The sequence below is a fragment of the Indicator indicator genome, chromosome 15, assembly GCF_027791375.1.
Source record: "Indicator indicator isolate 239-I01 chromosome 15, UM_Iind_1.1, whole genome shotgun sequence".
In the NCBI taxonomy this organism is placed as follows: Eukaryota; Metazoa; Chordata; class Aves; order Piciformes; family Indicatoridae; genus Indicator; species Indicator indicator.
The window spans coordinates 16142695-16168668 of NC_072024.1; the positions used below are offsets into that span (position 1 = coordinate 16142695).

Here is a 25974-nt window from a genome sequence, read left to right on the forward strand (position 1 = left end):
ATGGAGGATTACCACAAGCCCGACCAGCAGACCCTGCAGGCTCTGAAGGACACGGCCAACCGGCTCCGCATCAGCTCCATCAAGGCCACGACCGCAGCCGGCTCCGGGTGAGTGAGGCAGGCGGGCTGTGCCCCGGCCGCACGCCAGTCCCGCTGTGTGCCCGCGGTCAGGAGGCGCCCACCGCTCCTGCGAGCTGCACATCCGCATCCCGGGGCGTGCCTCCGACCGGCGGCGAGGCAAGGGCAGGGTGGCGCTAGGAGCGGCTGTGCTGGACTCCGTCTGCCCGTTACGCGCTGCCTGGGGACACGCTGGTGTCTTATGACGGCAGAGCTTCTCCCTCGTCAGTATTTCTCCCCTTTGTGCAGAACGCTGGCTGTGCGGGGATGCTGGCGGCCCATACGTTCCTCCCGCGAGAGGGCTAAGGCGGCCCCGGGCGGGATGGGTGATGCGCGGGAATTGGGACGAGATGTGCGGGACGTGCCGAAGCGCGGGCTGTGGGAGAGGGATGATACCGCGAGGGTCACAACCATGTCCCTGGAACCCCCTTGTCCCGACACCCGCCAGTATGTCAGGGGCTTCGCGGGGGTCGGCTCGATATGGAGGTACCACATCTGGAAATGGCGGCCGCGAGCGAGGTGTGAGGCTCCCTCGGGCAAAGGCCGCCCGGCCCAGCCCAGCCCCGGGGCAGCAGCTGCCCCGCCGCGCGTCCGCGTCGGTCGCCGGTGCCGACGGCTGTTGTGACAGTCGAGAGAGGCCGGGAATGCTAAGTTGATGCAGGACTGAAAACCAAAGAATTTGTGCCTGAGGCACAAGCGGTTTCTTTTTCATTTCGTGCCCGTCAGTTGGAACTAATTCTGCACAGAATTTCAAGTGAGCCCAAGTGGGATTATCTGTGAAATGCCCGCGGTCTCAAATGGGCAGTTTATTCAGGCCTCTGGACAGGATTTAGTGTAGGCTCTGATGTGTGCAGATTCCATCGTTATCCTCCCTTTGATCGTGCTTTACCTATGGAAAAAAAAAATCTCTGCAAACAATCCTCTTTTACTCATGTAAAATTAAAGCCATTGTTTTCTGCCTGAATAATACATTTGAGTGTTTCCATATAGAGTGGTGGCCTTTTTTATTTTCTTTTTTCATATATCCCATTGTGTTGCAATTTCCTCCTTTGGATGGCATTGAAGATGACCGTAGTGTGTATGTGTGTGTGTGTTTTAAACAACAAGCACCAAAAAACAACCAACCAACAAAAGAAAAAAAAAAACCACGAAGGAGTCCTCTGGATGCTGAGGTCTGTGTGGAGAAAGGTTCTGTGTAAAATACTGTAAAGCTTCTTTGAATTGCCTTGCACTGTCCACCCTGTGTCTGGCATGGGTTACCTCACATGACTCTTTCTCAAAGCATACAGAAACTGAACTTTACTCATTCATTTTGCATACAGCAAGTGAAAATGCTGCTTTGATTCTTGCTGTAAAATAGGAGTATGGGAACCTCTAAGCTAGTCGTAGGTGTGGGTTTTCCCAACACTGAAGCTTGTTTGGTCCAGTCTGGAGTGAAAAGTATAGGATGCTCAACAACTGCTCTTTTAGTTCTTAATTTATTTGAAAGCTACAATGTATAGGTAGTGTTATGCAAGCCTGGGTGAAAATTGTAGGCAAAAAAAAAATTGAGATAAATCTGTGTGGTTGAGGTTGGGCTACAGTCTTGCGCTTCAGGCCACAGAGATATATATCAATTGTTGTTTATCTGCAGTAAAAACTAATTTCCTCTTGTGCCTTTTATAGAATAAGACTCTTGCTACAGCCTTTGCTTCTCTTCTACAGTCCATGAAATTCAATAGTAAAACTGTTTTCTCCATACTGACAGAAAAACAGTAAAAGTTTTATTGAAACTTTTTATCCTACAATATTGAGTACCTCTTACACAAAGGTATTTTATTAATCACTCTAGCTCATTCTAGCACTAGAGCTGTGTGGAGTCTGGAATTACTGCACAACCAGGTAATGAGCAGATTATGAAAGATTAGCTCTAGCGGGAAGATTCTGTTGACAGCTCATATATTTCCTTAATTATTAAGATTTGGTTACCAAGATGATGGTGTAGTTATGTGCCTAACAGAAAAAGACATTCAAAGATTGTTGAGATATTGGGCAAATCACGTACATTTCTAAACCAGCTATACATGATGAATATTCATTCCAAAACCTCTTAGAGGCAGTGAATTTTGCTTGTGTTGCTGGTGTACAGAAAAAATGTAGAAAGGGGTTTGAATGCAAGTTAAATTTAAAGAGAAGTTTAGAGTTAATAAAGGAATTATTGTGCTTGCATTGACTTTAAGGAAGTTTGCGTTTGTTAAAGGTATAGTCTGTAAAACTGAAGGAAATACTTGCAATAAATGGACTTCAAACAAAATGGGATCTGCCTACTTCTTTCAAGGAAGTAATTTCTGTAAATTGTGGCATATATTGCAACATGAGTGGTTCCACAGTGGGTCTGACACAGCAGTTCTTGGCAGTCTTTACTTGTCTAACTTTTGTTAAAGAAAGTACAGCCCTTGTCTAGGCAAGGGCTAAAAGATCAGGTAGTCTGATCCTGATGCTCAAACATGTCACTTTGAGTACTTTACCAGGTGTAGTGTAAAAATTCAGTGAACTAGAAAATAAGTGTTGTGCTTAAAATGTGGGGAAAAAGATTTGATTGAGTTAGCTGTAAGGATTGAACATACTTGCTTTTGGGCATGGAACATGTTTCTCTTTTAGATAAGTAGCGCAGACATTTTCATCAGAAATGGTAGAGTCTCCTGTAGCTCATGATAAATTTCTGCAGTTTTGAAACACTGTCTGGCTTCCTAGAATTACATGGTTAAATTCTTAAAAGTGGAAGTTGCATCTTAAGAGGCAGTTAAGTTTCATAACATGGTGTGATCACTTTTTTTTTTTTTTTTGGCTTTTGCCTTTCGTTCAGTGTTCCATTTTAACATTCCACCACCATTCTTTTTCAGTTGAAATGTGTAGATGGAGCTAATACAAATTGATGTACAGTATTAAAAAAAAAATCTACCAAGCTACATGGGAATAATTGGAGTACTTTGGTTTACTTTTTGTGTGTGTGGATCCAGGATTTCAGTGTTCTGATGTACTTTGGTTTCCTACTAAAAGGCTGTATTTCAAAGCTAATGCAGTTCTTCAGTAGCAGTTATCTGTCAGAGGAGCATGTTCATCAGGTCACCACCTCTTATCAGGAATAGAATGGGGAAGGTTGCGTGAGAACAGTGCAGATGGTTTACTGTGATTTTTTTTTTTTTTTTTTCCTCCTCTTGTACAAGTAGTCCAAATACATATTGCTAGGCTTAGGAGAAAAGTGTGACCTAATAGAAGAGCAGTAGATGTAGTTAAGAGGGCTACATATAAAGAAAACAGTGTAGTCGATTTTAGATTTTATGGTATGCGATATGTAGTGAAGCTTGGGATAATTTCTGTTGGTAGGAAGCAATTTAATTAACCTGTAGTTTTAACGAGATTTTATATTCACACATTTTCAAGTAATTTATTAAATTTTTCTACTTTTTTATTTCCACACGTTGCCATTTTAGGTTGTTTAAAACTTTTTTTACCAAGACCAGGAGTTCATAGAAGTATGGTTAAGTATAAAGTTAATAAAATTAAAGGAATGAAAGCTTTAAACAAGCATGTAAGGCTTATTGATTAACTCAAATACATAAATATTTACTAATATGTTTGAACTATGGTTTAAAGCTAATTCTTTTGGTTCCCTGTGTGTGAGTACTTACTAAGGGATGGACACTAACCGGAATTTATATTTTGCTAGTGTTTTGCATGTTTTTATTCTCTTATTCAGCATTGTTGGGGATGTTGGGAGGGAAAGTTTATTACTACTGTAAGAGTCTATTCTGATTAAAGTTCTAGTGAAAGTGTTGTCTAATCCTAACATGCATGGTAAATGTACATGTGGGAAACAAAATATGTCATTTTCATAGTAAGTTTATCCAGTTTTACAAGTAGGGTCAAATATTTTAAGAGCATGATGTTAAAAGATGAAGAGAAAGCAAAATGAGACTGCAAGTTCTTTTCAAAGCTGATGCAGATTTCTGCAGCCATGCCCTTCTGACTATTAATCATTCACTTTCCTGTACTTCAGTAGCAACCTGGTGTCAAGAATGATTATATTTATGCAAATAAAATCTGAAAAATGCTATTTTCTATTCTCCACAAAGGTTTTTAAAGAGCCTCCTTACCCCCGTCATGCTTTATTGCAAGTGAAATGCCAGTGCTGATCCACTCAAGTGGTCAAGTGGTGCCATCCCTTCAAAGTGCCTACAGTGATCATTATTTAAATTACAGTAATGTAGATTAATAAAAGTAATTGTATGCCCTTCTATTACACTTCAAATGCAATATAGCTTGTCTTGGAGTAACTCAGTATTTGCCACTTGGAAATAACCCTTTTCATGTAATTTTCTATGCACTTGTTGATACAATATGACATTCCTCCTGAAATGGTCCTGTGTATACAAGAACTATATTTCTTAATGCCCTCTTTAGAAATCTGAATTCTAGTTCTATCAGCTCAAATGTGGTAAATAACATGGTACCTATGTTACACAGTTCTAGATCTTCTAGAACATTCTGCAAAAATTAATCTTGTGTTACCAGTCCCTGCTTATGCAACAGAGCCTGAACAAGTTATGATGCCACGCTTTATAATTCCTTCACTCAGTGAATGGCTAAAGTACTGTGGAAACCTCTCTTTGTTTCCTCTGCATCAGTGTGAATTTCTGCTGTCAGGTAAATCAGTAGCGTGTGATTTCAGGCACAGGGTCATACTACTTCCTGTGCTTCACAGTCACTGATTAGAGTGGAGTTCTTTGGCATGAAGAACAGAGAGCTCTAAAAGATACATCCTCGAGCTGTCACCAGGGTCTATCTTTTAACATGCACTTCAACTACATAAGAAGGCTCTCACTGTCTCAAAGTACAACTAATTGGAATTGGGATAGTGATAAATGGGATGGGTTATCAAAATCACTTAAGACTTTGTATTTTAAAGCTGAGTAGTAGGGCACTGAGGAGTAGTGATATTTTAAAGATATGGTCCTGAGCAAACAATAATGAGAAGTGGTAATCTTGGGTCTGTCTTGACTTGTAGCCACCCTACATCATGTTGCAGTGCAGCAGAGATTATGTCTGTGCTGTTTTTCCATACCATGAGGTACAAAGTGCAAGATCCCAGAAACGCCAGCAACGACCGGTTTGTTCTTTCAAAGGTAAAATAATAACTATTACACTATACCGTTGCAGTCTGCCAGTAAAGAACTGTCTGTAAATTAAATTAACTTGCCTTCTAGGAGTCTTTCATTTCTTGACTTATGCTTACTTATGCTTGCATCTACATACAAGTGTGTTGGATGTATTGGAGAGCTTGGACTTTGTTTCCTAAAGACAATTAAAACTTGATAAGTCTTCACTCTGTTAAGTTATTCTGATGTTAAGTAATAAAATATTACTATATGGTCTATAAATCTGAAAAATATTAGCATCTGGTTTATTTTGTTGTAACCATTTTTTAAACAAGTAAGTCACAGTTGGCTTTTGTGCTCTACTTGTTAAATGTAGCCATGCTGTTGTGCCTGCAGTCACGTCACAATGCACACCAATTACTGTCAGCTTTTCAGGGAGCATTATATGAAATAGTTACGGTAGGTTAGTGAGTAGCTTGCATTCCCACTGTGCCAGTGTGATTATTAAAGTCAATGCTACTTCTGAATCCACTATGGTTCAGAACACACATACAACTACAATCTGGATTGGCCATTAGTTTTTCCGCCCCCTCTCGTATTGTGCCCTTGCAATTCACAGGGACATTTAGAATATATCACATAAAAGCCATTGAGAGGCCTTCAGAAAGCATAACAATATGAAAAATAGCAGCTTAAGTATTTCAGTGAGACAGGTTCCATGTCTGAGTAAGAGTTCTTCACGTGGTAGCTTACAATAGTGCTGCTTAGCTGACGATCTACACCCTTGCACTTGATACAATAACTGTTGTCACTTCTGATTGCACTTCTGAAATAAGTAACAGGATAAAAAGCAAGTAACTAATGCTGAGGGGGTAAAGCAAGAAGAGTTGCTGCTTTGTGTTTCCTTTACCTCTCTCTAATTAATCAGGGTTTCCACACAAAGCTGCTAGATGGCTTCAAACCTCTGCATGCGTTTCGACTCCTAATTTTTCCATGGGTGGAAGATGCCCACTACTTTGCATTTGCCCAGTTGGACCTGGCTGCAAGAATATAAGAGTATAAAACTTAAAATTTTGCTTGTTGTCACTGCATCTTACCTTGAATGCAAACATTTTCAAGAAGTCCTAATGGGATAGCATAGTTGCTCATCCATCTGCTTACTGCTTTAGTGAACAGTGGTCAGTTCTTGAAACAGACCTAAGCAAACTGAATCAAAGATTTTCATTTGGATACCAAAACTACTTTTGGGAATTAAACCTGCATAGTGGAGAGAGAGATCTTACTCTTCCATGTTGAGTTTCTTAAGGTCATCCTAAATAGCCCTTGAGACTACTTTGTTCTTTCTGTCTTAACTGTAGTCAGCTAGTTGGGGTACTCCATGCAGGGGCTTGGGGGACTTGAAAACACATATCAGTGTGAATGTTGCACTGTAAAAGCAAACTCGGTGTCTTCTTAGTAGACATAAGAACCTGATTCCAGAGTTTGTCAGCTTTGTAGAATCTTGCCTTCATACTAGGACATTGTGAAACTTGTGCTTCATTTAAAATTTATGTTTCTCTCTAGGGTCATGCAGCACCAATTTTATATTCTGTTTGGGCAGAGGCTGGCTTTCTACAAGAAGCAGAGTTACTGAACTTGAGGAAAATTGATTCTGTCTTAGAAGGACACCCAGTACCAGTGAGTGCTTATAATCTTTGATATAAGATGGTGTTTTCTGTATAAAAAGGAATACATGTGTTTTGCAGCAGTTCTTGGTTGCCAGATACAGGACAGGAAAGATACAGACTTCTAAGAAGGATGATGATATTTATGGCTTCACATCAGTGTCAGAATCAGTGTCTGCATTTGAGCATGTAAAAATTGCCTTCATTATTGTAGTAAAGTTCCCTTACACTCTCCTGTGTCAATATTTTCCATTTATAAAAGGTTTATATAAAGTTCCAGCATGGCTTTTCTCGTCTCTTAAGAAGCTTTGAGGTATTTCAAGAGTTTATATCCAATTTGGTCACCTCATTGGTCATTCCATTCTCAATCAGTTGTTTCAGTTGATTCATTTTTTTTTTTTACAGAAAATCACCAATTCTTAGCTGTTGCCATTCAGCATACAGCTAAGAAATTCTTGGGCCACAGGGTACTATTCCCTCTTGGAGAGCCTGTTTAGCTTGTGATACTGATATTCAAAGTAAATGCACTGTAGAGAAAGAAGGGGAACAAGGGCAAGATTTGGAGACGTGCTCTAAATTGTTATGGCTGAGAAGCTGAATTTTGATGTCGCTTGAACCGTCTTTTAGCACCGGAATTTAGTTCCTCTCTTTATTAACTGTAAAATAATCGTCTTTTTATCTTCAGAGACAAGCATTCACTGATGTGGCCACTGGATCCCTTGGTCAGGGTCTTGGTGCTGCATGTGGCATGGCATACACTGGCAAATTCTTTGACAGAGCCAGGTAATTCCATCTTCATATTTCATGATTATAGGCATTCTATGGATATATCTTGTGAAATTCTATTCTTATCTCAATCAGATAAAAAAAAAAAACCCAAACAAAAAAAATAACCCAAAAAAACCCAACAACTCCTTTATTCTGTCCTTCATTCTCAAATCTTACATCACATTCAGGTTTTAAATGATAGAGTACTGGCCTGATAATTACAGAGCCGTTGCCAGTGAAACTACCAAGGATTTACAGATTAGCAAGAATTAGTGCACATGTGTTCCTTTTGTAATCTGACAGTAGAGCAGGGGGATGTCCCTACACAGAGGCAGTGGTAAATTGTTGGAGCAGCCTCTAACTTCCAGAGAGTAATTGCTAGCCATTTTGAGATGAGCACTGTGTCCGTTTTGAAGGAAGATCCAAAGCAGAGAGAACCTCTGTTCATAATCACATGACAAGTAATGGAGAACGTTTATTTAGATAGGAAATTATCATGGTCAAAAATAGTACCATTGAATCATAAAGTAGGTCTTCAAAATGTTATCAGAAAGGCACTCCATAGAGACAAAAATGACTGCTTCTGCCATTTGTTTTGTGCACCAGAAAAGTAGATGTCTAAAGGCAAATCTGTATGAGGAGGAAAATAGCCTGATGTGGTTGATATATTTTTTGTGACAGTTCTGGTACATTCAAGCAGAGGCTGCCCAGTTAATGTGTCCTACACTTCACTAGCGTGAAATCATTTCTGTGAAAGATGACTTGCTGATTTTAATTGAGTTTAACAGATGCTACGTGTGGAAAAAATCTAACCAGTGCTTACATGATGGAAGAAAAAGGTGGTCCTGCATGCAATACTGGGGAGCAGCTTCTGCTATAGCTTAATGTCTAGTAAAAACAAATCACTAACAGCCATCTTGATAATTTTGTTTTTAAATTACCTATTTGAAAGCTAATTTACAATTTTTTTTCAGATCCTGAAAACTTACAAAGTTTTGTCATCCCAAAAAAAAAAAGAGAGTGATAATGAAAGAAAAATACAACAGCTGAACTCTGTAGAGATGAGGCAGTACTCCTGCTGACTTTTACCTCAATAAAAAGCTGCAGTTGCAGCGTTTACAGAAATAGTCTACAAAGTCATATCACGCTGCTTATCTTTTTCCCAGATTCTGAATTTGATTATGCAACATGCTTTAATCTGTAGCTGAGTTCATCCCCAATTTGTAGTTTCCTGAAATTAAATTACTGGTCATCCTTCCAGACAGTATATGGCCGGAATGAGGAAGCAGGCAGTGCCCATTCATGCATTGTTAGTGATCTTGCTGAGTCACAGTGACAGTGTCTAATGGGCCTGTTCATTCAAGCCTTTGCAATAGGAGGCTTAAGACCTGATTTTTTTGAGACACAGGTCTGGAAAGCAGTACAGTATTTCTTACCTGTTTTCTTTTTTTATATATAACAGCTCAAAAGTATCTCTAATTTAATTTGTCTAATGTTACATAAGGTTATGTGAGGTGAACACATTGAGCAGTGTGAGTTTGGCCTAGAAAAAACATGGAGTTCTCACTATGAATTTTTAGAGGGGTTTTGCTTTTGATTTAATTTTGTTTACACATCAAACTTGGTTATTTTTTTAATTTTCTTCTTCCAGCTATCGAGTGTATTGTCTGCTTGGAGATGGAGAGTTGTCTGAAGGCTCCGTTTGGGAGGCAATGGCCTTTGCAGGGTTTTACAAGCTTGATAATCTCGTTGCTATATTTGATGTTAACCGCCTTGGACAAAGTGACCCTGCTCCTCTGCAGCATCACGTTGAAATTTACCAGAAACGCTGTGAGGCTTTCGGGTGTGTGATTGGGAAAAGTTCAGTATAGTCTGCTGCTTGAAACTGTATGATGTATTTTCTTTTCAGCATTTTTCAAATGAGCTTTCAGCTCTGAAGGATGCCATTGCCAAAAGAGATGGTCTTTCATGATGCCTGATATTGGCACAGCAGGAATAGTAGAAGTGACAGGAATTTTTGTTTAAAGTAAAAGCACTGCTACAGGATCTTAGAACAGTTTTTATCATGCTAGATAGAGATTTTTATAACTGTTTGACCACTTGTACTGTCAGAGCAAGTAGATCAGAAAAAAAGAGCACGTAAACCAATACTTGTAACAGAATGTTTTGTATATGTGCTTTCATTTAGTTTCAAAATGTCTATTTGGATGTAAAACACTGTGAGATACAATAGCAGCCATGTAACTCACAATTGAGCATTTTTATTTTAACTTTCATTGACAGTTTTTCAATGAATTTTTAGATGTTTGGTTTGCTCTTGTGATTAAAAATGGTTATTATCTATGAAGACATGTAGGATACCTTAGTTAACTGTGGGCTGTGAATTTTGCTAGTAGCTGTTAATTGTTCTGTGACTCACTTTGAGTTAAAAATGGAACTATGGTATTTTATGATATTACATGAATGCTAGTTCATGTCTCTGGCATACTTTGTATCTCCTAAAAAGATAATTCACTGGAATGAAGGTAGTATTTCTTATCATTATTGCTAACTACTGAAGTGTCACATGTTAAACCCTTTTATGAACAGTTGATCTGTTTGTGTTTCTAGCTGGCATGCTATCATTGTTGATGGACACAGTGTGGAGGAACTTTGCAAAGCTTTTGGCCAGGCCAAACATCAGCCAACAGCTATCATTGCAAAGACTTTCAAAGGCAAAGGCATATCAGGTAATAAAACAGCTATTGCTTTGCATACACCTATGTGTATCATATGTACATAGTGCTGCAATAAAGATGCAATTACTAAAAAATAATAGGAGTTTAATGTTTCATACGGTAGAAAAAGGTTGAGATCCTATCAACTTTTTGATACAAGCTGAAAACTCAGAATTTAACCCAATTTGTGTTTTCCTTTGTTGCTTTTTCTTACGGAGGACATTAGATCGAAGTTTCATTGGAGGCAGGTAAAGATGTGTGTGGCTCCCAGTTTTTACAGACAGGTGTGCTTCCATGTTGACTGGGCTTTTATAGATCCCCACTTGCAGAGCAGGATTTCCCCTGCTGTCAGGTGTGTTTGAGTAGTTCTAGTCTTTTCTAGTCTGGAAGGTGGCTGGGGGCAGGGAGGAACATTGGACCATATGACTAGGTCCTGAAAAATTTCCATAGCGAAAGAGGGTGACATTCTTGGGTTGCTCTTGATCCCTAGGCTCACAGAGACTACTCTGAGAAGGGAGTACCTTGTCACACACCTCCCTGTGTTGCAGATAACTGGGTCTGCTTGTTACCAGCCAGGCAGTATAAATGTGTAGAAAAGGAGGGATGCTGCGTTTGCAGTTGTGACAAAGCTGTGTGACACGTGGTACATAAGCTATCTGGTCATACTACAGGTTGTTTCATATCATCTGATGCATAATTCATTCAGATGCAGTAGTCCATAGAATTTATTTTGTAGATTAGCAGCTGTTTGAATTTTGGAGTTCATCGTACCTCTAAGGTCCTTTAGTAGTTTTCACATGGTGTGAAACTTGCCTCAGTGTCATTGTCTAGTGGACAGATATGTATCTACACATCTGAGCTATAGTATACAAAAGTCTTTCAAACTCTTTATACTTCTCAACAACATTAGAGATAAGAAAATAATTGTGATTCCTGCAAGTGAGATGTGTGCTAGCTACTGAGCATTTTATCCATAGAACGGGGTAAATGCATATTCATTGTGTCTGGGTCGCCATGATTCTGTTCAGCTACATCTTTTAGCAGTTTTTTAGCAGTATTTTTAGCAGCTATAGCTTTTAGCAGTGACTTTTATCTCTCTGACCAGATAAATATTAATAACAGGAATGAATATCTTCATTCCTTTTCATTGAGCAAGCAAGTAAAATTCATTATTCTTAGTGATTTACTCAGTGAAAAGCAATGTATCAGCCAGAGAGGTAATTTTGCTGTTAGTGCCAGGTGGAGAGACATCAGGAGCTGTTGATATAAAGCTGTAGAATGTCAGGTCTTGTTTGGACTAGACAGCTTGGTTAATTGCAGTTTGAAACTTTAGCTGAGTTTGTTTATTTAGACCTAACTGCTGAAATTTCATGTTAACTGTTCATACTGATTAAATGTTTACTTCTTGCCACACTGATGGATCAGATCTTTTAAGTGCCAATTTAAAAACAATTTCAGTGGAAGACACTGGAATTTCATGACTAGTTTGGAATATATGGAGTTTGACTATTTCACATATTCAAATATGTCTGTCTTAATGCAAGTGAATATTGTTGTAATTGTTTTCGGTGGGAATAATAAGGAAGTTCTTCATTGGAGGACTGTACTAGACTTGTCACACTGTACTGCCCTTTTATCTGGGTAAAATCTGCAGCTAAAAACTTAAGATGGTTTTTATATTTTTCTTACAATGTAATTTCAAATGCACAGGTGTTGAAGATAAGGAAAGCTGGCATGGAAAGCCCCTGCCAAAAAACATGGCAGAACAAATAATTCAGGAAATAGATGACAAAATCCAAAATAAGAAGAAGCTTTCCCCAGCCCTCCCAGAAGAAGATGCACCTATAGTAAATATTAGAAACATTAAGATGCCATCTCCACCAACTTACAAAGTGGGAGAAAAGGTACACTCTTTCACTCTTTGTCATATCTTTGAATTGTGCAGCTGTTTAATGGTTAGCAAGAGCTTTTATTATCACTTGCAATGATTTCAAGTACCAAAATCTCTCCTGTTTTGAGTATCCTATTTCTGTGGTTTGGTACATAGACATTCAACTTACTGGCTATTGAAAGGATACGCTAAAACAGAATGACTCAAATCATTCTTGTACATTTTGTAATCACTGTCAATTATCCAAACTACTTTATGTGTATTTAAAATTAAAGAAATGCCATGAGGTTCAATGAATTTCCAGGATTGGAAACTAAGGCTTTCAAAATTTCCTAGCTAGATTGATAGAGAGTTGCTGATTTCAGCACAGATGTGTATCCTGATGTTTCACTGTATTTTTTGGGTTTGGTTTACTCTTCTGTGTGTCACTGTTCTCATATTTACTTTTGATATTGCTAACATTTAATATATTTTTGGTTGGGTTGGGTTTAAGTTCGGTTTTTTTTTCAATTGTATGTGCACTCTCAGAATAACCTTAAAATGGAAAACAACCTTCTAGAACATAAAGTTTTAACAGTACTGCTCTAATGTTCTTTTCCTAGTGGGCTACCCGCAAAGCTTATGGTGTTGCACTTGCAAAACTGGGCCATGCTAACGATCGAGTGATTGCTTTGGATGGAGACACAAAGAACTCCACCTTTTCAGAGCTATTTAAGAAAGAACACCCCAGCCGCTACATCGAGTGCTACATTGCTGAGCAGAACATGGTAACTGGTCTCTTGGTTTTGTGAAGTACTGATATTACACAGCAGGATCTGAGAACGTTCAGTCAAGAGTCTTCAGAGAGAGAGCAGTTTAATAGTTGCTTTTAATATGTGTATTCATGGATATTTAACTTGCACACTTAGGGAAAAACTAAGCTGTGGCAAAAGCTTACAAATACAATGCAACAGGAATACTTCTAATCATTCTTTCCTAATTCCTCCTCTCTTTTCTTTTTGTTTTTGTGGTCATACTACTTGCATTTCAATGACGTGTAAACAACTGTAATACTTTCCACTGTGTGATTTGAAGTGATTTAACTCTGAAAAGACATTTTTAGGATTGTTTTTTTTTTCTTCACAAGAAATGGAATGTCACAATGTGACAGTGAGTTCAACACTAGACTGGGGTATAAAGACAAGGGCAGGGAAACAGTTAATAAATTTAACTTGATGACATTTGTAGGAAAGGACGAAAATTATTTGATAGCTCATGTGCTTGAGTCTTTGGTTGCCACCTGTATGGGTTCACTGAAGCAAACTAAATTAGAGACATTCAGGCAGAAATTTGTTGTCTTTAATGATTTATAACCAAAGAACCCATGGACTGTCTCTTGCAAATTTTATACTAGGGCAGTTTCATGAGCTCGATTTAGGCATTTTGGATTTGCATCAACTTAGGAGAAATTTGCCATGAAGAGCAGACCCTTTCTCTGTAAAATAAATGTATGGGGTAACTGTAGCAATAAACAAATTGAAAGACTCTGTTGTAATTTCTGTCTTGCTGAAGTACAAGTCTTCTGGTAAATACCAGTCCAAATAACAGGTAAATCTGTTCCCACTTAGTAATGATAATTTTAATATATAATTTTTATTATATATATATTATATATATATAAAATAAAATATAATTTTATATATAATTTTTACTATGGAGATAGTAAAGCCATGTCCTTTGGACTGAAAGTGTAAGCCTTTGATTCAGGAAAACTCACAGGAGTAAAGTCTTAAAATTCTGTGAAAGGCTGCTTGGAGCAATTAAAGGAAAAGTGCCAGTAAGGAGCAAAAATAGCAGCTAGCAGTTGAGGCAAGGAGCAGAGGTGATGCATCAATAAATGAGGAATTCACTGTTGTTGTTACAATCTTGCTGTTTTCAGGTGAGCATTGCAGTTGGTTGTGCCACTCGTGACCGAACTGTGGCTTTTGCCAGCACCTTTGCTACCTTCTTCACACGGGCGTTTGACCAGATCCGTATGGCTGCCATCTCCGAGAGTAACATCAATCTCTGCGGGTCACACTGTGGTGTTTCTATTGGTAAGGCCTGCCTTGGCTTATTTATCAGCACTTCCCAGCCATTTAGTGATAAGTGTCTAGCAGAAAAACTCATGGTGCTTTGTGGAGGCAATCAGCCGTGGTGATTTAAACCATGCCACTGCGTATAGGAAGAAATCACATTTGCAATTCACTTTTATCATACACACGTTTAGAAAGAATGCAAATGATGTCAAGCCTTCATCAGCTCACCTGCCTTTTTTTTTCTCTTTTATCAGCTTTGCCCAATAAAAATAGAACTTCTCCATATAAACTCTTCTAATCTACAAGTATAGAGTGATACAAAGGGATTGGATTGAAAGCAAGGAGCCTTTCCATCTTTACAGTTTGTCCTCTGTGGTGAGAATAGCTGTAGGCTTACTATACCTTTGTTTCCCAGCCCCTAAAATGAGAAACTAAAGATACTTGTTCTTGCACAAGTGCTCTTGTCTACCAGTCTCAAAAGCACTTTACAAGGGATTATTTCATTATGCCTTTGAAAATCACAGTTTGAAATAATCACTTCAACTTACCACAGTATTTCTTACTACTGGAACAATAAATGTGTTGATTAAGAAAACTCAAAATCTCGAAATAGTTATGAAGCAAGAACTATAAAGCTGTCATTCAGGATATCGAATTACAGAATTACAGAACGGTTTGGGTTCAAAGGGACATTTACAGGTCGTTAGTCCAAAACCCCTGCAATGAGCAGAGACATCTTCAGCACGATCAGGTTGCTCTGGAATGCCACAAGAAGGTCTATCTAGAGCCTTCTCCTCAGAATGAACAACCCCAACTCTCAGCTGTTCTTCATAGGAGACATGCCCCAGCGCTCTGATCATTTTTGTGGACCTCTTCTGGAGCTGCTCCAACATGTCCTTTTGTTGCCTCATTCTTGCCCATAATCCTGTGGCAATGCTTCAGAGGAAGCTCTTCATACTGTCTCTTGATGTAAAAGGCAATGCCTCTAACCCTCCTTTCTCACCTGTCCCTTCTTGAACAGTCTGTAGTCACTGAGAGCTGCATGCCAGTCACCAAGTTTCAATAATGGCAACCAGGTCACAGCTTTCTAGGAGTCCTCCTTTCTAGGAGTTCCAACTCCTCCTGTTCGTTGGCCGTGCTGTGTGCAGTGGTGTAAAGGCTCTTCAGGCTGGCTGTTGGTCATGTCACATTCTTAGAGGAACACCCTTTAATTGCTTTGAGCAATTTCATGGATGTTTGCCTGTTGGCTCATGTTACTCTCTCCAAAAAGATTTCAAGTGTGCTGCAGCATAGCCAGTGCATCTCAGAGCCACAGATGAGTGCCCTCGCTAGCAGTGGTTTCTGGTCTTTGCTTCCCATAATAACTGTTTGGTGTGTGTCAGATCAGATTGGGGTTTGATTGTGGCTTGAGGGAGGAAGCAAGTTTAGTTTTTTTAATGAGATGCGTAAACTTCACCCATGAAAACAGGAACAGACTTGCAGACCAAGAAAAAAAACGCTTGAAAGATTGCTAGGTATTTATAGGGGAGAAGAAAGAAAGGGAGAACTAACAGGAGCAGTAAGTAAGGTTCTCAGCATACATCAATTTTTCAGCTGATATAATTGTTTTGGCTAGCAGTGTGGTTTGAGGAAGGCTCAAAGCAAAATAGTTTGACTTGTAATACTGGTAAAGATTTCAAGATACTTCATAAACGTGTATTCTCACCCAGAATCTTGAACTTAACTTGAAACAGTATGGAGCGTGCTTTAGTAGTGTAGGCTGTAAGTAGAGTATATCAGATTATGACTTGTGTATGTCATTAAGGGAGTGATTCTATTACAAGTATCTCTTCTTTTTAAAATCAGGCTTTCCCCCCATCATAGTCTAGTTCAATCCAGTGTAGTGTTGGTGCAAAAGACAGTTATCTGTAGTCTTTGCTTATTTAAGAAGATAAAACTCCTTTGAGTTACCTGAATTGTCTCTTAGAACTACGCTTCCAAGTTTCAGTTTTTAGCACTTGAAATGTTCTCCTGGGAGCTGTGATTGTGAAATGCATACTTAAATTTATAAAGTCGTTTGAGTTACAAATCTGGTTGAAGCCTCAACTCTGATTTTCAAGAACAAATTTGAACACAAATCTTTGCAACCAAGTTGTAAAAGAGAGTAATTCAGAGAAATCCTCTAGCAGTTAGGAAATTCAATTTTAAATGCAAGGGTATGAATCAAGGATACTTCTTATTAGAACTTTGGGCCTGCATAAAATTCAGAATCCTAACTAGATCTGTGGTGAAAATTTAAGTTTTATGTATGCAGTTATAGGTAGACCTGGGCTTCTGTTGGGTTGAAATTTCAACCCATTAAATTTATGACAAATAACTTATCATGGTGACCTGCTGAACGTGTACTAAGTTCACGCCTAAAGCAATATCTGCTGATGGACCAAAATATCTAATGAAACATTAAATATGTTTTCAGAGTCATAAGAGAATAATGAAAAATCTGTATTTTCCAGAATGAAATACAGGGAAAGAAATGGTAGTGTACGTGTATCAAAACCAGACATATCTGTTGTTTACACAGCCAGTTTTATGTTCTAAAAAATTCATGTGAAGCACTTACATTTCTTTTTTTATTAAGCTATAGATGTTGGTTTTGCAGATGTAATTGAAAATTCCTCAATTACTCTCTTTTGGTCTGCATCACTTTAAAACCATGTAAATCCATGTAAATGAGGATTTTCCTGAAGATGCACTTGGAGCCAAAGTCAGCTCAGTACAGGTCTAGTACTAGTGTGACCTGTGAATGCTGGCATTATTTGCACTAGCTGAAGCAGGACAAACATGAGCACCCTCTATCTTGGGTAAGGTTCTGATTTAGGTACCCATTAATTTTGCTCTTCAAAATTTCACTTTCTTCTATGTATGCATGGTGTGGGTGTATTTTAGGAAAAGAAAATACCCACTGAGATCCCACTGATCCAGTCAGAGTGGGTACAGATTTAGAAACTGTGATGCTGAGATCTTTTTTCATGTCATAACTTAAAGCCAAGCCACTCTTTTTCTGGTTTGCGCTTACTTTATTACTAATGTATAGTGACAGAGTTCAATGATTGATTTCTTTAACATGTTTAAAGTTCTTCAGAGTTCTGTGCTGCTCTTATGAAAATACTCTCCTCCTTCCTCGTGAATTCGTCCTCCTTGAGTAACAGGTAGTGGGTGCATGTGGGAAGGCTTACTACCTTACTCTGCTCTGCAGGCTATGACATGACTGGATTCAGAACTCTTTGCATGGTTGGTTTTGAACAGTGCCATTCCCAAAGCACCATTACATAAAGTCATTGGGGGTGGGGGTGTGTTGTGGTGATTGTTTCTCTAACTGTGGAAAGTCATGGCATCCAGCACATGTTCTGGCTAACAGTTCTTTTCCATAGATCTGCAGTTCATGCCATATGGCTCTTGAATCTTTAAATTACCAGCACAGGGGCTGTGTTGCTCTTTAAAGGCCTTTATATAGTATTGAAAAATACATACCCTTCATTTAATCTTGAAGTGAGCCAAAGAATTTGAGAGTAGTTGTAGCAAGCACACTCTCCATTTCTGATGGAACACATGCAATTCTCCTTTCACATTTCCAGCAGTTTAAATCTAGAGGAACACTATTGATGAGCATAAATCTAGCTTGTGTAGCCTCAGTACATGTAAATCTGAAAATGCTCAGATGTTTTGTGACCCTCTTTCAATAGCAGTACCCTTCCTACTGTGGTTATCTTCCTTTTGTGTTGTTTTATTGCTATACTTTATTTTCTATTTTTTCTTTGTAACCCTAGTTCTCTTTCTTTTTAGTCTCTTTCTATCTTTATTTACTGTTTAGATGATTCCGAGTTTAAGGAGAAGATGATTCTTTTCTCAAGCAGGTAGACTTGCATGTCCCGTGTGTGCCTGATTTTATACCTTCTTTTTTTTTGCCTGGTTTACATTGAACCTCACTGCTATGTTGTCAAAAATGTGCACTTACTGTTTTGTAACCCTGGTTTAATTCCTTTAGGTGAGGATGGGCCATCTCAGATGGGACTGGAGGATCTGTGCATGTTCCGTGCTGTTCCCAGTGCCACTGTATTTTACCCTAGCGATGCTGTAGCCACCGAAAAAGCAGTGGAACTAGCTGCCAACACCAAGGTTTGTATCACACTACTTTTGAACCTGAGAATATATTTTTTTTATCTTCTTTTGTTGCTTCTGACATGTTTCTTACGTGTCTCTACCTACATAAATTCTGTCAGAGGCTCCAGCATGTCAGTAGAATGCATGGTTATAATGCATTCTATATCTTACAATGCATAGAAAGGTTGCAGACATTCTATCTTGGCTAGTACTGAATGAAGAGTCTGGAATGCTGTGAGGCAGATTTGGGGAGGTGTAAATGGTTACACAATGACTGCAACAAGTGTAACACTCTTGTGGTCTTCAGCAAACTTACAGAAAGTACACTCCTCGTATGAGATCTCTGGTGGCAATATTGTAGCTGGATATGGAAAGATAAATTTATCTTGAGAAACCTCCCTGGACATGGAAGTTGAGTCAGGTCCTCTAGTAGCTTAAGACAGAGATACTGAGATGCTTATGCTCTTCAATGGTCTCACTGGTCACCTTTTGCCCTTCCATTCTCAATGATGAATTACAGTTAAATTGGACTGTGGCTGAAGACAGCTAAGACTTCTCATGTGGCTGTGACAGTTTCTGGTTTCTTACCTTCAGCTAATTTGACACGGTAATGGTCAAACGTTGGTAACATTGGGTTGGATTGTCATAAGAATTCACCTTGAGAAAGGAGTAAATAATCTGAAAAAAAAATCAGTCTTTCTGGTACAAAAGTAGTAATTTGTAATTTGGTGTACAACAAATGAGTGGTTTGTGAAAAAAAGATTGGAGTGGGGGCAGGAGAGGAAAGGAGTGTAACACGGAGATCTTAGAATTGGTGGGTTGAGATCAGAGAAAAGTTTACTCAACAGAAGCAGATATAAGAGAAAGGACTGAAAACCAAACAAACAGAAAAAGTTTTGCTGTATTTTTTTCATAGGGTTTACAAACTAGAAACTTCTGGGTTTGTAACTTACAATATGTTTGCCTCAAAAACAGGGCATTTGTTTCATAAGAACCAGTCGTCCTGAAAACCCTGTCATTTACAACAACAATGAGGACTTCCATATTGGACAGGCAAAGGTAAATATTGCCCAGATAAAGAGAATCAGAAAAAATACCCAAAGTTCCTCCTATAAAAGCTCTTCTCCCTCTAAAACATTCCAATTGTAGAGATTAGATCTTTACAATAAAATCTCCAGAAATGTTAGAATTATCAGTAAAATTTATTGTTAAAGACACATGGAAATACTTTCTTGCAGGTGGTTCTGAAGAGTAAGGATGACCATGTGACTGTGATTGGAGCAGGAGTCACTCTGCATGAGGCTCTTGCTGCAGCAGAGCAGCTGAGAAAAGGTAATCAGAGTATGAGGATTGTTTTCTTTTCCTTTTTTTGTCATTTAACACTGCAAAGAAATCACCCAGCCTAACTTCACCTTTTGTACTAGTAAACATTCATTGAAGTGTTACAGAGGGCTAGTCACCTGTTAAGCTGATAAAGTGCAACACAGTACATGTCTGCCAACCTTGCCTAGTAGAGTAGGTTCTAGTTAGCTTAGAGGGTTAGTAGCCATGAAAATTTCCAAGCTGATCAAAGTGTCCTTAGGAACTGCCAGTCTGCCTGAAAGTGCAATCAGAATCATAGAGGCAGTATGTAAGGAGTCTGGGCAGGCCAGGGTACCAGCTCAATAGAGTTGGGTGGGCCCAGTTAACAAAACAGAGCTTGTCAGCAGAGCCACATTAGCTGTGTGTGCTCACACAATGCTGTTGAGAGGTGGTGTCTTGGTGTGGATAGGGTTCACTGCTAACTTACTGCTTTAGAATGAGTGTATCAGCTTTGAACTAGCATGGGAAGCAATAGTTCGATGGCGGTGCCCAAATGAAATGCACTGACATCTCACTGCAAAGATAAAACTCCTTCAATGAAATAAGGGAAAGAAGCCATCAAAACTCCATCTGAGAGTCAGTAGCCATGGCCAGGAAGAGATTACAAATAGAGAAAATACAATTAACGCTGCCTGCAGCTTATGGCTGGCTTTGTGTGCTGTATCTAGGTGAATGGGTATTTTGTCATGACCTTGAGCCAGCAGGCTTTGTCTTTTCAGAGATACTGTTATTTTTCTCCATTAACCATGCTTTGCAGTGCTCTGCTAATCTTGAAATGTGAATAACCAACTGTGGAGAGAGAATCCCTTAGGGTAGAGGCAATGTCTGAATATATTGGGCACTAAAAAGCTTTCAGTCACAAAACTCAACATAACATAGGGCTTCTTTAAGTCTGTTAAGAGTTGCCTGTGTTCAGCTAGCCAAGATCAAACAAAACTAAAATGTAATTTGCTGTTATCTATGAACAGTCACCATTTGTATGGAGCGCTAACGAAGTCCAAGCCTGCCTTATGATGACAGGACAAATTCTGGTTTTGATGCCAGCTTTAAGGGTGCCATGATCAGGGGCTGGGGCAGTTCAAACAGGCATAACTGTTGAACAGGTGGGCATCCTGCAACGAAGAATTCAGAATTATCTACAGATCAAAGAAGCAGGAGCAAATTGTGTTTGGTTTGACAGTAAAGTTAAAGGTAAAAATAAAGATCTGGGAAGAAATTTGAGATTGACAGTCTGAATAAGAATTTCCTGGTGTCTGCATTCTCTTGTCACCCAGGGGAAGGCCAGTTAGATTGCTGTTTTGCTGACAGGCACTCCTGGTGACCTCAAATCACTTTTCCAAGGTTTTTCTGCCTCAAGAGACTTGTCTGTGGAATTGGTGGGTATTAGTTATCTCACAAGGTGCATGAAGAAACAATACATAGAATAATTAGGGTTGGTTGGGTTCTGTGGTAGACAAGCCATAGGTACAGAGGTACAGATACCTGAGAGTTGGTGTAGACAATTTTCATAATGGCGCTAAAAGATGGCAGGGGCTTCCTCTACCACTTGTACTGTCTAGTATTCTCCAAATTCATGCTGCAAATCATTTAACTCTACTTCTGCAGAAAAGATCTTCGTCCGTGTGATTGATCCCTTCACTATAAAACCCCTGGATAAGAAGACAATACTTGACAGTGCAAGAGCAACCAAGGGCAGAATCATCACTGTTGAGGATCATTACCATGAAGGTGAGCTGGGTCTAGGAACTCACAGCCCATACAGTGGTTTCCCAGGGCCTGGAATTTCACAGCTTCTCCTGACCTGGTTGAAATATAGGAGCTGATACTGTTGTTCACTAAAAGCAAAACAGGTTTAGCCTTTTTCATTATTATTATAAGGTGACACCAAGGGTTAAAAGTTTCCTAAGATATAATGCATTAATTGGGGCTGCCTTTCTAATTAACTTGGTCTTGTGTGCTCCTCTGTATGCTTGGTCCAGGTGAAGTCTTGTTTTTTTTTTTGTGCCCAGTGAAATTGTAAATACCTGCTGTGGTGCAGTGATTGTGCACAGAATGTTCTCAGAATAGCTTTTAAGTAGCTGCCCTGTAGCTTGTGAAATTGCAAGATCAATGGGCTCATTGCTCTGCAGGTTTCTTAAGTTTTCCCTTGTCCAAAAGCTTGATTCCAGGTTGCTTAAGTTGGATGGTTTTGGCAGTGTCAACAATCACTCTAAGATAAAGTCCTTTCTCTTTCTTTTCCACTACTATACAAGAGCAGAGCAGGGCCTGTGAGGAACCAGGGCACTTTACATCCTTACTGGACTTTTTTTGTCCTTCATTTTGCATGCTTATAGATTCTGAGTATTCTTTAACCAGGGTATAAAATGCATGATGTAGTTGCTATTAGACTTCTCCATTTTCTGTGCCAGAATTTTATTTAGAATCATAGAATTGTTTAGGTTGGAAAAGATCTTTAAGGTCATCTAATCAAACCATTAACTCAGCACTGCCAAGTCCTCCACTAAACCATGTCCCTAAGTGCCTTGTCTACACATTATGTGAACACCTCCAGGGATGGTGACTCAACTACTTCCCCAGGCAGCCTGTTCCAAAGCTTGAGAAACCTTTCAGTGAAGAAATTTTCCCCAGTATCCAGTTTGAGAACATTTCCTCTGATGCAATTTGAGAACATTTCCTCTCATCCTATCACATCTTACTTCGGAGGAGAGACTGACCCCCACCTCATTACAACCTTCTTTCAGATAGTTGTAGATAGTGATAGGGTCTCCTCTCAGCCTCCTTTTCTCCAGCCTAAACTCTGGTTCTCTGAGCTGCTACTCACAAGGCCTGTTCTCCAGACCCTTCACCAGGTTCATTGCTCTTTGGACCTGCTCCAGCACCTCAATGTCTTTCTTGTAGTGAGGGGCCCAAAACCAAACACAGTATTCGAGATGTGGCCTCACCAGTTCCAAGTACAGGGGCACAATCCTTTCCCCAGTCCTGCTTGTCACACTGTTCCTGATCTAGGCCAGGATGCTGTGGTCTTCTTGGCCACCTGGGCATATGCTGGCTCATACTCAGCTGGCTGTCAATCAACACCCCCAGGTCTTTCCCTACTTTCGGCTACTATTCCCCAAGCCTGGAGTACTGCATGGGATTGTTGTGGTCCAGGTGCAGGACCTGGCACTCAGCCTTGATGAACCTCATAGAACTGGCCTCAGCCCATCAGTCCAGCCTTTCCAGGTCTCTTTGTGGAACCTTCCTACTCTCAAGCAGATCAACATCCTGTCCAGCTTCTTGTTGTCTAGGGCTGCACTCAGTCCTCTCATCCAGATCATTAAACAGAACTGGCCCCAATTCTGAGCCCTGGAGAGCACCACTTGTGCCTGGCTACCAGCTGGAGTTAACTCCATAACCTGCTGCCACTTGCTCTCTGGCATGTCTTGTTTGCACAGGTTTTCAGGAGCTTGCCTGTGCAAACGTGTCCTGTGAAAATGAGGCCATGTGCAAACAGAGAGCAGCTGCTGGGAGTTGCAAGGGCCATGCTTTAACCCCAGCCAGCAAGCAAGTGCCATGCAGCCACTCGCTTCTCCCTGCGGCCTGCTGGGATGGGGAGGAGAATCAAAACCAAGTCAAACCCGTGGGCTGAGATAAGAGCAGTTTAAAAATAAAATAAAATAAAAATTGAAATAAAATTAGAATATAATAGTAGTTAATGTGATGAAAAGGAAGATAGCAAAGCGTGAAAGAAAAGACGAGTGATGCATAATGCAATTGCATACCACCTGCTGACCAATGCTCAGCCAGTCCCCAAGTTGGGTCCCCCAATCTGCCCCTCCTGGCCAGCTTCCCTAGATTATATTCTAGGCACAGTGTCATACAGTATGGAATATACCTTTGGCCAGTTAGGGTCAGCTGTCTTGGCTGTGCCCCCTCTCAGCTTTTGCTACTCTAACCTTCTTGATGACAGGACATGAGAAACTGATAAGTTCTTGACTTAGTATAAACACTGCTTAGCAACAACTAAAAACATCAGTGTTTTATCAGCATGATTCTCATCCTAAATCCAAAGCTCAGCACTGTGTCAGTGAGAATTAACTCTAACCCATCTGAAATCAGCATAGCATCAGGCTTGTTCCTCTTGAGGGCAGGTGGAGATTAGCAGAGGGGCAGCTGTGAACCATGGCATGACTAGATATCACAGATACCTACTTCAGATACCTGGCAAGAGTGATGCTTCACTTTAAAGCAGGAAAACATTCTCATAGTGTCTACTTATTTCTATGAGTAGGTATCACAGATATCTGCTGATGATATCACAGATATCTATGAGTAGATATCACAGATACCTGAAGTAATCAAGTGTTACCATAAGTGATGGTTACACCGTGCTTTTGTTCCACTCGGGATGGTGGTAGCATCACTGAGCCTCATAATTTTCTAGCTTATCTTTCAACTCTGAACAAATACTCTATGGCAGATTTGCAAGATGGCACAATCATCACGCTCTGAGGTGATGAACATGTGATTTGCACGGGCACAGCTTTCTCTGTGTGATGCAGTCAAGGACGGTCAAGTGTGCACACATCAATCCTTGAATGCATTGTGAGCCCACTCACACCAGCTGCATCCATGGAGGTGCCTCTGGTGGAGGCTCTTTGATTAAATCACACCATGCCTGAAGCGTTCCTGGACTCACCTGAAGTGTAGCACCAAGCTGCCTCTCCTGCCAGGTCTTGGAGCTCGTGCTCTTGACAGCAGCCCTGTGCTTTCTTCCTCCCTAGTACTGCTGCTTCCAGAGTCTCTCCTGCTGACATGCAGTTGCATCCTCTGTCCCTGTGGCTGGTGGTGATTCAGGCTGAGCTGAGCTCCAAGCAAAGGTTGTGACTGTATTACATAACTCAGAAAGGTGCCTGGCGGCAAGCGCAGGCACTGTGAAAAGATGGAGCTCTGAATGCTGTTGAGGCTGGTGGGAATTAAGACTTTCAGCGCATTAAGCACACTTGTAAATACTCCTCAGTCTAAATATATTTTTAAACATGGCACTCGGTGACTGATGCTGAAGAGGTAGAGGCTTCCTGACAGTGCTGTGCCCTTTAGAGGTGTATGTTTCTTCCTGCCAGTTTGTAAGTACTTCAGAAATGTCAGGCTGGTTGTCCTCAGAAAGCCCTTGAAATAGGGCATGTTTTCATTCCACAAAGGGGCAGCTCAGACATGGCTGTGACTGGTGTTTCTCATAATCCTCAGGTGAACTGAGGATTGCAGTTGCACAGACCTTTGGATCAGACACACCTGCAGTCTCTGTGTTGCATGTTAAGCGTACAGATGTGTGTCACGTTTGACATTCTTTTCACAGGTGGCATTGGAGAAGCAGTGTGTGCTGCAGTAGTGGGTGAGCCTGGTATCACAGTCAGTCGCTTGGCTGTGTCTCATGTACCACGCAGTGGGAAGCCAGCAGAGCTCCTGAAGATGTTTGGCATTGACAAAGATGCCATTGTGCAAGCTGTTAAAGTGGCAGTGTCCAAATCAAGAAATGCGGAGTAGTCTGAAGCATCTTGTGCTGTGTTCCAGAAGAGCAGTGTTCACGGAAGTACTGTAAGTTTAAGGCAGGCAAAGGTGCTTTGTGTAGAGAGTTCTAATAAAAATACCAGCTTAAAAAAACCTTCTGGGGTTTAATCTCTTTGTTCTCTGGGGTTTTGTGCATTGGGCTAACATATAAATGTTTTCAGCTGTTATTTAGCAGCTTGTGGGCAGCAGCCCTTTGCCTGCCTGCTGTGTGGCAGGAGCATTTTCTGCTCTGCTACTGACCTTCCCTGCATGAGTGATGGGGTGCTCCCTGAAAGGCTGAGCGGGCTGTGCTTCATCAGGGAAATAGCTGCTGGGCCTTGCCACCCAGAGTGAATTGAGTAACTTCTGTTTGGTGTTTGGTCTAACTTACTGCTGTCTTGAGGGGAGTTTGGCAAAATCGGAGTTCTTCCCGAGCTGCTATAAGAGTTCAGAAACCCCCTCACTGGACAGCAATGTTAGGCTCTGGACAGTGAAAAATCAGGAAGGTGCACTGCAGGAGAGGGGTGGCTGGTGCCTTTGCTTCAGTTCCTCTGCTGCATTGACCCCAGCTGTTTAAAACCAAAGACAAGGAGGA

General features: G+C 40.3%; 1 protein-coding gene across 2 annotated transcripts; it reads left to right on the forward strand.

The window, feature by feature from the left end:
- TKT (transketolase) lies at window positions 1-25444 on the forward strand. Of its 2 annotated transcripts, XM_054387689.1 has the most exons (14): window positions 1-107; window positions 5164-5281; window positions 6818-6931; window positions 7604-7701; window positions 9338-9529; window positions 10297-10415; window positions 12114-12307; window positions 12897-13061; window positions 14213-14369; window positions 18376-18506; window positions 19467-19550; window positions 19730-19823; window positions 21459-21581; window positions 25189-25444. In XM_054387689.1, exons 1-14 carry the CDS (start codon window positions 1-3, stop codon window positions 25374-25376), a joined length of 1884 nt encoding a protein of 627 aa, XP_054243664.1. In that variant the 3' UTR covers window positions 25377-25444. The 2 variants fall into 2 exon arrangements, with proteins under 2 accessions (XP_054243664.1, XP_054243665.1); XM_054387690.1 differs by lacking the exons at window positions 1-107; window positions 6818-6931 and having other exon boundaries at window positions 5183-5281.
- Window positions 25445-25974: the final 530 nt, after the last annotated feature.